General features: G+C 42.0%; 1 protein-coding gene across 1 annotated transcript in view; it reads left to right on the top strand.

The window, feature by feature from the left end:
- Positions 1-4,557: 4,557 nt before the first annotated feature.
- Positions 4,558-17,611, top strand: part of ralyl (RALY RNA binding protein like) — a gene marked incomplete at both ends in the record, with an annotated part of 88,999 nt that continues 75,945 nt past the window's right edge. The window contains one exon of the mRNA XM_084178471.1: positions 4,558-4,813. Coding sequence (XP_084034597.1) covers positions 4,558-4,813 — 256 coding nt within the window. The remainder of the gene's footprint in view (positions 4,814-17,611) is intronic.

Raw genomic sequence — 17,611 nt, 5'->3', positions numbered from 1 at the left:
ACAATTTCCTCCCTCGGCCAAGTACAAAACAAGCTAGTTTTGGAGCGAAACTTCACTCAATGGTAAGGGACAGTTCTATTGGTAGTATTTGACTTGGGCACATTGCATCTTAGAGATAATCAAGCGCGTCAAAAGGGGGGAAATATGCATGTTTAGCCATGGGATTCAGGTTAGAAATAATGACATTTTACATATTTATAAACAGTTAATGAAACCTTACAAAGGGTGAAGTATAATTTTTTTAAATATATTTTGTATATATATTTATTGAACATTTAAAACATACAATATACTTCCAGTGAAGCCGCTCAACAACAACATCACATTAGTAATCAAACAGACTCCCATCCAGAGCGACACGCAAAAGCAACCAGGGTCAAAAACGGGGACCCGAACCAGCAATCCATCAGCCACCGGCCCAAGCTCCCAACCGCCAGGCCACCAGCTCTCCAAGATCCCCCCCACAGTTCCCCAAGAGTTGCCCCTCAACCATTGAATGAGAGTGTGTGTATATGCATGTGTACAAACACCTGCACGGCATCAGCCTCAGGCAAACAGGCATTAGCTGTAACAACACGGCCCCTCAGTGTCATTCAAACATACTTTCTGTTATGTTTTATTTTGACTTGATATTTTTTGACTTTTATCTTTGACCATCATTCTATCCCCCGCACAGCAACTCCACTCCCACATGTCTCCAATTCCACATCCCAACCCTCAGCTTCCCTCAGCCCATCCCACCGATCTCTGCTGGCCACCCTCTTCGGATTTCTACGCACCATATATCTTTCAACTATGCTGTGATGTTTAACATACAATTTCAATCTATCTAATTGAATAGAATCCACAAATTGCGAGTTGAAGATAAATACTTTTATTAAGAGTATTAGTATACAGTGAGGAAAAAAAGTATTTAGTCAGCCACCAATTCTGCAAGTTCTCCCACTTAAAAAGATGAGAGAGGCCTGTAATTTTCATCATAGGTACACGTCAACTATGACAGACAAAATGAGGAAAAAAAATCCAGAAAATCACATTGTAGGATTTTTTATGAATTTATTTGCAAATTATGGTGGAAAATAAGTATTTGGTCAATAACGAAAGTTTCTCAATAGTTTGTTATATACCCTTTGTTGGCAATGACACAGGTCAAACGTTTTCTGTAAGTCTTCACAAGGTTTTCACACACTGTTGCTGGTATTATGGCCCATTCCTCCATGCAGATCTCCTCTAGAGCAGTGATGTTTTGGGGCTGTCGCTGGGCAACACGGACTTTCAACTCCCTCCAATGATTTTCTATGGGGTTGAGATCTGGAGACTGGCTAGGCCACTCCAGGACCTTGAAATGCTTCTTACGAAGCCACTCCTTCGTTGCCCGGGTGGTGTGTTTGGGATCATTGTCATGCTGAAAGACCCAGCCACATTTCATCTTCAATGCCCTTGCTGATGGAAGGAGGTTTTCACTCAAAATCTCACGATACATGGCCCCATTCATTCTTTCCTTTACACGGATCAGTCGTCCTGGTCCCTTTGCAGAAAAACAGTCCCAAAGCATGATGTTTCCACCCCCATGCTTCACAGTAGGTATGGTGTTCTTTGGATGCAACTCAGCATTCTTTGCCCTCCAAACACGACGAGTTGGGTTTTTACCAAAAAGTTATATTTTGGTTTCATCTGACCATATGACATTCTCCCAATCCTCTTTTGGATCATCCAAATGCACTCTAGCAAACTTCAGACGGGCCTGGACATGTACTGGCTTAAGCAGGGGAACACGTCTGGCACTGCATGATTTGAGTCCCTGGCGGCGTAGTGTGTTACTGATGGTAGGCTTTGTTACTTTGGTCCCAGCTCTCTGCAGGTCATTCACTAGGTCCCCCCGTGTGGTTCTGGGATTTTTGCTCACCGTTCTTGTGATCATTTTGACCCCACGGGGTGAGATCTTGCGTGGAGCCCCAGATCGAGGGAGATTATCAGTGGTCTTGTATGTCTTCCATTTCCTAATAATTGCTCCCACAGTTGATTTCTTCAAACCAAGCTGCTTACCTATTGCAGATTCAGTCTTCCCAGCCTGGTGCAGGTCTACAATTTAGTTTCTGGTGTCCTTTGACAGCTCTTTCGTCTTGGCCATAGTGGAGTTTGGAGTGTGACTGTTTGAGGTTGTGGACAGGTGTCTTTTATACTGATAACAAGTTCAAACAGGTGCCATTAATACAGGTAACGATTGGAGGACAGAGAAGCCTCTTAAAAAAGAAGTTACAGGTCTGTGAGAGCCAGAAATCTTGCTTGTTTGTAGGTGACCAAATACTTATTTTCCACCATCATTTGCAAATAAATTCATTAAAAATCCTACAATGTGATTTTCTGGATTTTTTTTCCTCAATTTGTCTGTCATAGTTGACATGTACCTATGATGAAAATTACAGGCCTCTCTCATCTTTTTAAGTGGGAGAACTTGCACAATTGGTGGCTGACTAAATACTTTTTTTCCCCACTGTATAAGTAATTGACTGACCCAGTCTCTCCAGATCTCCCAACAGTACTATTTATATGGTCAATTTTAGATCAATGTTATGCATTTTCAGCCATTCCTGAACCTGAGACCAGAAACAGGCTACCTGAGGGCAATACCAAAATAAATGGTCTATTGATTCTGTATCCTCACAACAAAATCTGCAGAGCGTCAATGATTGTATGCCCCAAATATTCAACATTTTGTTGGTGGCAAGAATTCTATATAATAATTTTAGCTGAAAAGCACGAAGTCTTGAATCTTGTGTCGTTTTATATACACCAAAAATCTCTTCCCAACTATTTAGCAATCTGTATGGCACAGCTGTCAACATCCTGGTCCTCATATGAAACTGGTATACTTTCCTATTTATGCTATTTTTATTCCTCCGCCAGTTTTGATCCTTTATATTGGGCACTGCCACCTGCCTCCTCCAATTTTTGGGGTAATGCTGTAATCAATTGATTGTAATCTTGGATTGAGCAGACCTTCCCATACAATTCTGATAACTCCATGAAAGACATGGCTCTACCATTCAAATGTACAATATAATTTAAAAACAAAATACCCTTTTCAAACATATTCCCATAAATAAAGGGTGAAGTATTAGTCAAATAGTGTACTGAAATGTAGCTATAAATTATGACTAAGGAATTACATAAACTGAGAGGAGAGTGAAATGTGTAGTGTTGTGCAAATCTGGGAGATAGAGATGTTTTATCAGACCACAGACCACACATTGTGTTTGTCTGAGCTTTGAGGAAAATGGGAAGATTTGAGCTGGTAAGTCACCTTGGTGGAAAATGAATGAATACCTACATTTCTGGGAGCTCACAACAATGCAACAGTGCGTGCGTGCGAGCATCAGTCAGTATCTGTGTTACCGTGGTAACTAATCCTATTTACTGAGAATTGGATCCATTATTCAGGTATTTGGTCTCAAAGCAGAATAGATTTTATCTCCCTTTCTCCTGTCTCAGGGACACTGAAGCAAGAGACCATGACGATCATTGATTGTTTTCTCTGTTACTGAATATTGCACTTAATTCTGTTATTGTATTCCTAGGTCAATTCAATTATACAGCATGGAACTCTTTTAGACATTAACAACGGTGACACCAGTTTGCTTATTTGACACGGGGTAAATGCTTATGTGGTCCCCTAGATCACAACAGGTGTCATTTCACTCACATAATTGGTTGTGCACCCCCGCAAACCTTTACAACAACTTCTCCCCGGGCACCAATGACGTGGATGTCGATTAAGGCAGCCCCCGCACCTCTCTGATTCAGAGGGGTTGGGTTAAACGCGGAAGACACATTTCGGTTGAATGGAGTCAGTTGTGCAACTGACTAGGTATCCCCTTTTTCCCTAGTAAAATGTCTAAATCAGTGCGATGAACGCTAGTCTGAGAGATTCCATTGAGATGTTGAAGACAGCCTTTAAGGGGATCAGTGATCTTGGCAACCATGGTGCTTTGCGCTCTAGGTGTAGGGCTGTCACACCGAGAAGCATTGAATGAAGTGCTTTACAGCCCAAATCTATGTATTTCAAGCCTATTCCTGGTGACTCAAGGACTCTGTGCAACCCGATGATATCTTTATAACTGACAATGTTACAATGTATGTAAGGGCCATGACACGCTCACTTAAAATGGGTGCGAGGGCAGCATTCAGAACTCATACCTAATTTCAGGTGACATTTCGACATCACAAAAATAGAGGCGCTGTTATAAAAATAGACTTATCACTTCAAATAGTTGTGCAAAATGTATTCAAAACAAATTTGTGACTGATCACTTGTAGGCTCAATTTGTGATTGAAACATTTAGCAGTCATATCACATGGTTTAGTTGTCTGCAGTGTTCATTATTGCCAATCTCACTTGACCAGTGCACTAGCATAAAATAAACCAAAGTTGAACATGTTGTCTTCTCTCCATTCACATTAGATCAACTCTCAACCAGAGGGTTAGGGTTGATTAGTGACTCTAAAGCCCTCTACTCCTTGTATCTGTCTGTGTCCCAGGAGGGCAACCGGAGGAGGATGACCGGTAAGATTCAGACCAGCAACGTGACCAACAAGAATGACCCGCGCTCCCTCAACTCCAGAGTCTTCATCGGCAACCTCAACACCGCCATCGTCAAGAAGACCGACATCGAGGTCATCTTCGCCAAGTATGGCAGGATCGTAGGCTGCTCTGTTCACAAGGGCTTCGCCTTCGTCCAGTACATCAGCGAGAGGAACGCCCGCGCCGCCGTGGCCGGAGAAAACGCACGTATCATCGCTGGACAGCCGCTCGGTGAGTTACCATTTAGATTTTCCCTGGTTTTCAATGTGAGCATCAGATCTTCTTTCAGTGTTGAGTGAATTGTTTTTACTGCCTTTAGAGATCAAATAGCCAGGAAATGGCTTGGTAAACGTGGACATTTGGTTTCAAGTGCATTATGGAATGCCTGTGTCTGTACTCATTGCCATTGAACACAGCAATAGTTGTATTATAGACTGTGCTATTTTAATGAGTAATGGACTGTATGTCCCTCATGGGGACCCATCATGCCTGAGACGTCTTACAGTGAGGGAAAACAGTATTTGATCCCCTGCTGATTTTGTACGTTTGCCCACTGACAAAGAAATGATCAGTCTATAATTTTAATGGTAGGTTTATTTGAACAGTGAGAGACAGAATAACAACAACAAAAATCCAGAAAAACGCATATAAAAAATGTTATGAATTGATTTGCATTTTAATGAGGGAAATAAGTATTTGACCCCTCTGCAAAACATGACTTAGTACTTGGTGGCAAAACCCTTGTTGGCAATCACAGAGGTCAGACGTTTCTTGTAGTTGGCCACCAGGTTTGCACACATCTCAGGAGGGATTTTGTCCCACTCCTCTTTGCAGATCTTCTCCAAGTCATTAAGGTTTCGAGGCTGACGTTTGGCAACTCGAACCTTCAGCTCCCTCCACAGATTTTCTATGGGATTAAGGTCTGGAGACTGGCTAGGCCACTCCAGGACCTTAATGTGCTTCTTCTTGAGCCACTCCTTTGTTGCCTTGGCCGTGTGTTTTGGGTCATTGTCATGCTGGAATACCCATCCACAACCCATTTTCAATGCCCTGGCTGAGGGAAGGAGGTTCTCACCCAAGATTTGACGGTACATGGCCCCGTCCATCGTCCCTTTGATGCGGTGAAGTTGTCCTGTCCCCTTAGCAGAAAAACACCCCCAAAGCATAATGTTTCCACCTCCATGTTTGACGGTGGGGATGGTGTTCTTGGGGTTATAGGCAGCATTCCTCCTCCTCCAAACACGGCGAGTTGAGTTGATGCCAAAGAGCTCCATTTTTCTCTCATCTGACCACAACACTTTCACCCAGTTCTCCTCTGAATCATTCAGATGTTCATTGGCAAACTTCAGACGGGCATATATATGTGCTTTCTTGAGCAGGGGGACCTTGCGGGCTCTGCAGGATTTCAGTCCTTCACGGCGTAGTGTGTTACCAATTGTTTTCTTGTTGACTATGGTCCCAGCTGCCTTGAGATCATTGACAAGATCCTCCCGTGTAGTTCTGGGATGATTCCTCACCATTCTCATGATCATTGCAACTCCACGAGGTGAGATCTTGCATGGAGCCCCAGGCTGAGGGAGATTGACAGTTCTTTTGTGTTTCTTCCATTTGCGAATAATCGCACCAACTGTTGTCACCTTCTCACCAAGCTACTTGGCGATGGTCTTGTAGCCCATTCCAGCCTACAATCTTGTCCCTGACATCCTTGGAGAGCTCTTTGGTCTTGGCTATGGTCTTGGCTTTGGAATCTGATTTATTGATTGCTTCTGTGGACAGGTGTCTTTTATACAGGTAACAAGCTGAGATTAGGAGCACTCCCTTTAAGAGTGTGCTCCTAATCTCAGCTCGTTACCTGTATAAAAGACACCTGGGAGCCAGAAATCTTTCTGATTGAGGGGGTCAAATATTTATTTCCCTCATTAAAATGCAAATCAATTTATAACATTTTTGACATGCGTTTTTCTGGATTTTGTTGTTGTTATTCTGTCTCTCACTGTTCAAATAAACCTACCATTAAAATTATAGACTGATCATTTCTTTGTCAGTGGGCAAACGTACAAAATCAGCAGGGGATCAAATACTTTTTTCCCTCACTGTAGGCTTGTTTAGATGCTCTCATGGTTCTCGAGGTTGAAGAGTGTGTGTGTCATGCTGTTCTCAGGAAAGGGGACCTGCTGAATCCATTAGTTTAAATAGTAGCGTATTTCAACACAGTTGGAATGTGGCTCACTAAACTATGTCAAAGTTCCTTTATAAGTTCCTGTGGCTAAAACCACTAAAGGAAAAGCACAGACCTGTTTTCTTCTTGGAAAAATTCAGGCAGTAGATACCTCTCTGTACACTCTGTTTCAAAAATGTTTTCTTTCTACTGAATATGACCTTGGTTGACACACTGCAATGCTAGTTGCAGGGTTGTTTTGCTGTGCCAAGGTTTGCCTTTAAAACCCTTTCTGTGACTCTAGAGCTATGGATTTTGAGTAGTTGAGGCTCTAAACGGCAGCCATTTTGCCATTAAAATGTCTTCTGTGTGTTCCCTCAGGAGACATAAAGATAAATTACAGATGCGCTGCAGCAGTACACAGTCTAACTGAAATCCCTGACCTCTCTTGGGACCACTACTTTTAACAAGGAGGTGCTACAGATAACTTACCCTTTAACTGCAGTCTCATTATCCACTTGACCTGCTTTCAGAAAAGTTATTTTGTTTTTGCAATGCAAATCTGTGGCACAAAACAGCAGCTCTCTATATATAATGCAGAGTATAGCCAAGAGACCACCATTAAAACTAGCCTATTAGGTTAGATGTAATTGCATTCAGGGGCAGTGAGAGTGTGTCAAAGAGAGAAAAGAAGGAGAGCATAAAAAGGAGAGAAATGATGGTGTTGTGGAGAGAGGGAGCAAGAGAGAGACAGAGAGAGAGAGTGAGAGAGAGTGAGAGAGAGTGAGAGAGTGAGAGCGATGCTCCCAGGCCCCTTATATAATCTTCCAGCAACACACAGGTCTGTTGGCTATTACATGAGTGATAGCTGGTTAGATGACTGATGATGGCTAATGCACTGAAAATGTCTTTCAGTATTTTAGGTCTCTCACTTGCAGTTTCCGTTTTAGCGTGAACTTGTGCATTCAGTGTGTAAACAGAACAGACAGAACCATTGGCTAATGGAATCCAGTCAGGGAGATAGATACCATCGCCAAGCCTCTATTACGCCAAGCTCCCTCTTTCTCTCTGCAGTCATGGCGAGTGTCCTGGAGAGCCCTGCCGGATGTTACATATTTATACTCTCCGACATTGCTTTACGATAAGCAACTTGAATATAAATATTTATTTTCATAAAGCCACTCGCTTTGCGGTTTCCTGAAGACACGTACAACCTCAGGCTGTTTTCTATTTACAAACCCCATATCGGAATAGAAATGTTGAAGCTATTCAGCGTTCAGTTCCCTGTCACTAGCTCTACATTGGGGATTCTGTCACTGAAGACCCATTAGTAGAGAAGAAGACAGAGATTCATCTCAGGCATACTGATGTGGGATTATGGAACTATCTGAAATGCTGTGGTGTCCACCAAGGCAGTGTATGTGGTTCTTTTTTGGGTGTTACATAAAATACCAGCTATTTAACATTACTAGGGTTGCATATTTCTGGTAACTTTCCCACATTTCCCAGGTTTTCCAGAAATCCCGGTTAGAAGGTTCCCGGATTTCCTTCTTATTCCCTCCAGATTATGGGAATCTTCCATCCGGGATTTCTAGGAAACCTGTACATTTTGGGTAAATTACAGGACATTTGCAACCCTAAATATGACCCTTATTGCCACAAGGTTTTCATGATACATTGGCTTCAAAATAATCTAAAAACTCCTCTAAATATTTTTAAAGCGACAGGTCATTTTCCATTAGATTTTTGCAGATGACACTGCATTTCTCGTGTTCTACTGCTCTCTGCTCTTTCTACCTACCGTATGAGTGGTACTGCATGGCTGACAAAGCCATTGGAATCTTAAGTATTTTCATCACTTCACAAAGGTCATCGACATGATCACTCAATCTACAAATCATGTGGAGTAATGTTTGAAAATCAAATCAAATCAAATCAAATTTTATTGGTCACATGCGCCGAATACAACAGGTGCAGACATTACAGTGAAATGCTTACTTACAGCCCTTAACCAACAGTGCATTTATTTTAAACAAAAAAGTAAGAATAAAACAACAACAAAAAAGTGTTGAGAAAAAAAGAGCAGAAGTAAAATAAAGTGACAGTAGGGAGGCTATATATACAGTAAAATAAAGTGACAGTAGGGAGGCTATATATACAGGGGGGTACCGTTGCAGAGTCAATGTGCGGGGGCACCGGCTAGTTGAGGTAGTTGAGGTAATATGTACATGTGGGTAGAGTTAAAGTGACTATGCATAAATACTTACTTAACAGAGTAGCAGCAGCGTAAAAAGGATGGGGTGGGGGGGCAGTGCAAATAGTCCGGGTAGCCATGATTAGCTGTTCAGGAGTCTTATGGCTTGGGGGTAGAAGCTGTTGAGAAGTCTTTTGGACCTAGACTTGGCACTCCGGTACCGCTTGCCGTGCGGTAGCAGAGAGAACAGTCTATGACTAGGGTGGCTGGAGTCTTTGACAATTTTGAGGGCCTTCCTCTGACACCGCCTGGTATAGAGGTCCTGGATGGCAGGGAGCTTTGCCCCAGTGATGTACTGGGCCGTACGCACTACCCTCTGTAGTGCCTTGCGGTCAGAGGCCAAGCAGTTGCCATACCAGGCGGTGATGCAACCAGTCAGGATGCTCTCGATGGTGCAGCTGTAGAATTTTTTGAGGATCTGAGGACCCATGCCAAATCTTTTTAGTCTCCTGAGGGGGAATAGGCTTTGTCGTGCCCTCTTCACGACTGTCTTGGTGTGTTTGGACCATGATAGTTCGTTGGTGATGTGGACACCAAGGAACTTGAAGCTCTCAACCTGTTCCACTACAGCCCCGTCGATGAGAATGGTACATCCCTGATTGCCAATTATGGACACTCACTCTCATTCTCCTGGACTGATATGTTTTATTAACATTGTGTAGAGTTCAAGTGAATTTACATGTGCAGCACAATTATATATCGAGGACCGGCTCTCCCAAATGGACTACTGCTGAACCTGTTCTCCCTCTCCATAAATTCTAATTAAAGGAAATTGTGGTGTTAAGCCTGTCAGTTGCTTGTGGCCTAAACACCATGGTGAAAATAGTAATATAAGTGTGATGTGCCGTTGTAGATCTTGCAAAAAGGAGAGAGTTGCAACCCACTACTAGCGTTTCGGCATTGGAAGGTCAAATGTCATTGCCTAGCATTAGGGGTTATGACATTTGTCATGTCTTGCAGGCTATTTTATGCCTATTTCAAGAGCCACACTACTCTTCTCCTTCTCATTCAGTTCATGTTGTTAGAGTATTCCTCCCCTTTGGCTGATGGCTGTGTGGAAGTTTCCTGCTGGCACCATAACAACAGCTAACATTCATGCCACCATAACGCATCATCTGATATGACAGTTCCCTTACCTCACCCTTCATTGGGCTGCCATGGTTACGTAACTTTAGAGACCAACTCGCAGCCCTGAGCCATCCCAGCATGCAGTGTACCTTTCCATGTGTCAGCACAGCGCAGTGTCCAAATCCACATATGCTCAACGAGAGGAACTCCAGGAGGTCCTGAGGACGAGCACACCATGCTTCACCTACATTTCTGCCTGCAGTACTGCAACCTCAGAATAGAAAACAACCAGAGAAAATTAACGTTTTCGTCTTGGAGAGATGTTTACTGGAGTCTTGCTGCAAGTAGGCCTGAAAAGAAATAATGAATTAGCATTGCATCTATAATTCATCAAAACATAAGCCCTCATTTTATATTTATCTAGATTTGGCATACGTTTGAGATGGCTGGTCTTGTTTCATGGCTTCCTTACTAAATCCATAAATTGACCAGTAGGATTGTCAGCTGAGTTTTCCCCTGTTTCTAGTGTTGTTTGTTATAAGACTTACTGCATTATGGAAGTTCTTCAGAGCTTAATTGAGATTGTACAGTATATCCTTGACTGGTTCAGTGTAAGGGTATGTGAACCGGTATTGGATGAATTTTGTATGATGCTGCCCAGCTTGCTGACCGGGTTGGAGTTGGATTAGTTTTCCCTCTGGACTACTACAGCATCTTCCCTTACTCTAGGGTTTTGTCAATGAGCAGGAGGTTTTATATACAGTTGAAGTCGGAAGTTTACATACACCTTAGCCAAACACATTTAACCTCAGTTTTTCACAATTCCTGAGATTTAATCCTAGTAAAAATTCCCTGTCTTAGGTCAGGTAGGATCACCACTTTATTTTAAGAATGTGAAATGTCAGAATAATAGTAGAGAGAATTATTAATTGCAGCTTTTATTTCTTTCATCACATTCCCTGTGGGTCAGAAGTTTACATACACTCAATTAGTATTTGGTAGCATTGCCTTTAAATTGTTTAACTTGGGTCAAACGTTTTGGGTAGCCCTCCACAAGCTTCCCAAAATAAGTTGGGTGAATTTTGGCCCATTCCTCCTGACAGAGCTGGTGTAACTGAGTCAGGTTTGTAGGCCTCCTTGCTCACACATGCTTTTTCAGTTCTGCCCACAACATTTCTATAGGATTGAGGTCAAGGCTTTGTGATGGCCACTCCAATACCTTTACTTTGTTGTCCTTAAGCCATTTTGCCACAACTTTGGAAGTATGCTTGGGGTCATTGTCCATTTGGAAGACCCATTTGCGACCAATCTTTAAGTTCCTGACTGATGTCTTGAGTTGTTGCTTCAATGTATCCACATAATTTTCATTCCTCATGATGCCATCTATTTTGTGAAGTGCACCAGTCTCTCCTGCAGTAAAGCACCCCCACAGCATGATGCTGCCACCCCCGTGCTTCACTGTTGGGATGGTGTTCTTCGGCTTGCAAGGTGCGACCTTTTTCCTCCAAACATAACGATGGTCATTATGGCCAAACAGTTCTATTTTTGTTTCATCAGATCAGAGGACATTTCTCCAAAAAGTACGATCTTTGTCCCCATGTGCAGTTGCAAACCGTATTTTGGCTTTTTTATGGCGGTTTTGGAGCAGTGGCTTCTTCCTTGCTGAGCGGTCTTTCAGGTTATGTCGATATAGGACTCCTTTTACTGTGGATATAGATACTTTTGTACCTGTTTCCTCCAGCATCTTCACAAGGTCCTTTGCTGTTGTTCTGGGATTGATTTGCACTTTTCACACAAAAGTACGTTCATCTCTAGGAGACAGAACACGTCTCCTTCCTGAGCGGTATGACGGCTGCGTGGTCCCATGGTGTTTATACTTGCACACTATTGTTTATACAGATGAACGTGGTACCTTCAGGCATTTGGAAATTTCTCCCAAGGATGAACCAGACTTGTGGAGGTCTACAATTTTTTTTCTGAGGTCTTGGCTAATTTCTTTTGATTTTCCCATGATGTCAAGCAAAGAGGCACTGAGTTTGAACGTAGGCCTTGAAATACATCGACAGGTACACCTCCAATTGACTCAAATGATGTCAATTAGCCTATCAGAAGCTTCTAAAGCCATGACATCATTTTCTGGAATTTTCCAAGCTGTTTAAAGGCACAGTCAACTTAGTGTATGTAAACTTCTGACCTACTGGAATTGTGATACAGTGAATTATAAGTGAAATAATCTGTCTGTAAACAATTGTTGGAAAAATTACTCGTGTCATGCACAAAGTAGATGTCCTAACCGACTTGCCAAAACTATAGTTTGTTAACAAGAAATTTGTGGAGTGGTTGAAAAACAAGTTTTAATGACTCCAACCTAAGTGTATGTAAACTTTCGACTTCAACTGTAAGATCTGTGAGTTCCATACACTGTAAACGTGTCAAACGTGGCTTTTAGAATTTCAATGAAAACACGTCACAGTGTTTAGAACTGTTTATTCGCTGTAACACGTTTTAAACATGAACATGTTTATTCAGCACAAGGCGTTTTAGATTTTAAAAACGAAACACTGGGGGTGTTGTTTTAACACTGTAGCATGGAAAGCTGTATTTTCATATTTCTCAGCATGCCTTTTGAGTGAATGTGAGCGATACCCACCCATGACTGTGTTTGTCAGTGAGAGACACATGGTTGTTGCTTAAGTGAATGCATTCAATTAAAAGTAAATGCTTTATGACCATATATTACACATTTCATAAGGCCTTTAGTTATGGCCTAGCTACCCACAACATTGTGGTCTGAAAATCCTGGCTCATGGGTCTCATCAGACCTATATGTCACAATATGATGGTTTGTGAAATTATTATTAAATCCTATCAGAATACAGCCAGAAAGAGGATATCCAAGAATTTGAATATTTTATCACCCACAACCTGCCATCAGAATGACTGCTATGGTGAAGGACTTAACAGATAATACTACCTAAACCATCTAAACTGGAACAACCATCTCAGTAACGGGTGCAATAAGTCCAACCCCTTACAGATTGGATTAGTTTAGAAAAATGTCAATTATTTATCTTTGTATAATATAAGATCAATTAATCATTCAATGTCCATAGATATTTAAACAAACTATTCAAAAAAATCCAATAGTGTGCGACTGCAGCACGCAATTCGGGGCATTCCTGCATGTGGGCATTCCTGCATCTGCAGGAACGCCCCCCCTCGAGCAACCCATTGGTTCCTGCATGTACACACCCCCTCGAGCACCCCATTGGTTCCTGCATGAACGGAAATTAACTACACAGTTGAATAACAACAACACCACGCGATTGAAAATATTTCTTGAATTAAATGTCCTGTTCAGTTGTGTTGAACTGTAGGTAACAGACATTCCTAACACTGATCTGAATAAAAGGCATGGAAAGTCACATCAATTTCTAATGACTAAATGCACTCTAAACAGGACGATGGGAATGTAAACATTAGTGTTTCAAATCTGAACACTTAGTACCAGTCAAACGTTTGGACACACCTACTCATTCAAGGGGTTTTCTTTATGTTTACTATTTTCTACAGAAATCTCACATTTGGACTCATCAGACCAAAGGACAGATTTCCACTGGTTTAATGTCCATTGCTTGTGTTTCTTGGCCCAAGCAAATCTCTTCTTCTTATTGGTGTCCTTTAGTAGTGGTTTCTTTGCAGCAATTCAACCATGAAGGCCTGATTCACGCAGTCTCCTCTGAACAGTTGATGTTGAGATGTGTCTGTTACTTGAACTCTGTGAAGCATTTATTTGGGCTGCAATCTGAGGTGCAGTTAACTCTAATGAACTTATCCTCTGCAGCAGAGGTAACTCTGGGTCTTCCATTCCTGTGGCGGTTCTCATGAGAGCCAGTTTCATCATAGCGCTTGATGGTTTTTGCGACTGCACTTGAAGAAACTTTCAAAGTTCTTGAAATGTTCCAGATTGACTGACCATCATGTCTTAAAGTAATGATGGACTGTCATTTCTCATCACTTATTTGAGCTGTTCCTGACACAATATGGACTTGGTCTTTTACCAAATAGGGCTATTTTCTGTATACCACCCCTACCTTGTCACAACACAACTGATTGGCTCAAACGCATTAAGAAGGAAAGAAATTCCACAAATTAACTTTTAAGAAGGCACACCTGTTAATTGAAATGCATTCCAGGTGACTACCTCATGAAGCTGGTTGAGAGAATACCAAGAGTGTGCAAAGCTGTCATCAAGGCAAAGGGTGGCTACTTTGAAGAATCTCATATATAAAATATACATGACCAGTCAAAGGTTTAGACACCTACTCATTCAAGGGTTTGTCTTTATTTTTACAATTTTTTACATTGTAGAATAATAGTGAGGACATCAAAACAATGAAATAACACATATGGAATCATGCAGTAACCAAAAAAGTGTTAAACAAATCAAAATATATTTTATATTTGAGATTCTTCAAATAGCCACCCTTTGCCTTGATGACAGCTTTGCACACCTTTGGCATTCTCTCAACCAGCTTGATGAGGTAGTCAAATTTGAGATTCTTGGTTTCAACCGCCATGTCTTTGTGAGACCTGGTGTGGGTGAACAGATGATCTCCGCATGTGAAGTTCCCACCGTAAAGCATGGAGGAGGTGTTATGGTGTGGGGGTACTTTGCTTGTGACACTGTCTGTGATTTATTTAGAATTCAAGGCACACTTAACCAGCATTGCTACCACAGCATTCTGCAGCGATACGCCATCCCATCTGGTTTGGGCTTAGTGGGACTATCATTTGTTTTTCAACAGGACAATGACCCAACACACTTCCAGGCTGTGTAAGGGCTATTTTACCAAGTAGGAGAGTGACGGAGTGCTGCATCAGATGACCTGGCCTCCACAGTCCCCCGACCTCAACCCAATTGAGATGGTTTGGGATGAGTTGGACCGCAGAGTGAAGGAAAAGTAGCCAAAAAGTGCTCAGCATATGTGGGAACTCCTTCAAGACTGTTGGAAAGGCATTCCAGGTGAAGCTGGTTGAAAGAATGCCAAAAGTGTGCAAAGCTGTCATCAAGGCAAATGGTGTCTATTTGAAGAATCTCAAATATAAAATATATTTAGATGTGTTTATCACTTTTTTATTTACTACATGATTCCATATGTGTTATTTCATAGTGTTGATGTCTTCCCTATTATTCTACAATGTAGAAATAGTAAAAATAAAGAAAAACCCTGGAATGAGTAGGTGTGTCCAAACTTTTGACTGGGACTGTAGGTGTTCTCCTGGTTGGAAACTGACTGGAAAAAGCTGACTATCATTGTTAACCTTGCATTCTAAAGCCTGTGTTTAAGATGAGAAGATTTATTTGCAAATCGAAATGCCTAATGTAAAAAAAAATAACACGTTTAGGTTATAAACATGTCACATGTTTCATGGTTTTACAGTGTGCACAGATGTTCTGATTTTTTAAAAATATATATATGATTCTCATTTCTATCCTGATGGTGGTAAAGATAATATTATGAACAGAAATATTGTTTTGTATCTCGCCTGTGTCTTTTAGTGTTTGTTGTAACTGTGTTAGGTGTTTGTGAGCCTGGCGGCAGCAGGAGTGTGTGGCTAGCAGGGAGAGATGGAGGCACCGGTAGAGAAGACTGATAGGATAACACAACATGCTGTTAGAGTGGCCGGGTATAAAGAGTCCTGAGTCTCCAGCTCCAAGTAGAGAGAGAAGGAGAGGAAGAGAAAGGTAGAAAGAGAGAGAGAGCGTACTAACATCTCCAGAGAGACTCATCGTTGATGTTTTCCCTTTTAATTCTATGGAGAGAAATGAACAACAGAGTCCAACAGAAATGTATTCGCACTTCACAAACAATAATATTTGATAAGATGCTGTGTAACATCCAATCATCTAATAGTGTAACTCTATATCACCTGCTGCCATCCAAAGCTCTAACCCAAGGTTCAATGGCCAATATATGGCCATATTGTATGCACACCTTGTGTGCACTTCACCTGAACAGTAGAGAGGGGCTTCTGCTATTACATTACAGTGGTAATGAGCACAGTGAAGGGTAATGAATGATGGATCACCTATCACTGTGTCTCCAAATGGAATTGGCAAGAGTTAGACACATACATAACAAAGTGATTTAGATGCAAAATCCATCCTAAGCGGATTACAGTGGCAGCGACTCTGCAATCAATCGTCATTTTGGGCCAACATGATGCATGGCAAGTAGAAACACACAGAAAATAACCAGTGGAGGCAGGGAAGAAGGAAGGGAACGAGGGTGGGAACGAGGGTGGGAACGAGGGATGGAACGAGGGTGGGAACTAGGGTGGGAACGAGGGAGGGAACGAGGGAGGGAGGGGCAGGATGAAATTACAGTAGAGCCTCTTCCAAACTCTACATAGTATCTGTGTCTGCCTCTGTAATCTCTCTTTCTCTCTTGCTCTCTTTCTACATCCCTCTCTCCCACCTGTCTGTGCCACACTGCTTTTGGAACAGGAAGGAAAGGTCACACCATCTCTTCACAAAATGGCAGCATATCCATCTCCTCCATTTCAATAAAATTATTCAGTCCCACAACCTTACACACTACCATAGTCAGCAGATTTACTCAAATGTTGAACCTGAAAAGGTCCACATATCCCTATGGATGCTGAACAAAATAACAGCATGGAGCTTTGAAATGATTTAAAAATAAGCTTCAGAGGCTAGTATTTAACCAGTGATAGCAGGTACTGTATTAGGCGATCACTCGAGGTACGTAGGTGCACGATAGTTTCCAGAAATCAACAGAAGCCACAGGATTTTCTTATTTGGGGGTCTATTCAATCCGTATCATGGAGGTTCAGCGTTACAGCGTGATTAAAATTTCAAGGCAATGTTCCCGCATTAGCGTAGACTGCTCACGGTGCATATGTCGGCTGTATATGTCGGCTCAATCGGAAGTTACCTTTACATTTCCATCGTGCAATCTATAATACTTCAGCGATACAGATTGAATAGGGCCCTTGATCCTCAAGGTTACGCCAAGGAAAAACATGAGGACGCTTCAGTCAGGGGTGTGCAATGTTGTTTAACTATGGCCCTCACCTATGGCCCTCACAACGTTGTGAGGTCCATAGATAAGCAGCATTGCACACCCCTGACTGAATGGAGTTCCATGGGGATTGTAGTATGGAACTAGAAAGGCCAATCCTTCCTGATCCACTGGACTGAGCTTTGCCAGGACTAACCCCATAAGACCCACTCTCTGTCTTTCATGTGCCTGCGTTTGGTTCTGAGGCTTCAACTCTGTGTTGTGTGTATGTGTGTGTGTGTATGTGTATGTGTGTGTGTGATGGAGGACATGAAGGAGGTTTCTACTCTTTGCTCTCCTCCACAGGCAAAAAATAAGGAATTTAAGACACCTTACTGGAATGATAATTTCAAAACAACTCTCTTTCTTTCTTTCTTTCTTTCTTTTTCTCTCTCTCTCTCTCTGACACACACGCGCGCACATACACGCACGCACGCACACACACACACACACACACACTC

Source organism: Coregonus lavaretus (genome assembly GCF_964263955.1).
Source record: "Coregonus lavaretus genome assembly, chromosome: 2".
Classification (NCBI taxonomy): Eukaryota; Metazoa; Chordata; class Actinopteri; order Salmoniformes; family Salmonidae; genus Coregonus; species Coregonus lavaretus.
Note: the sequence above shows the minus strand (reverse complement) of the source record. Positions and strands in the feature narration are given on the sequence as shown.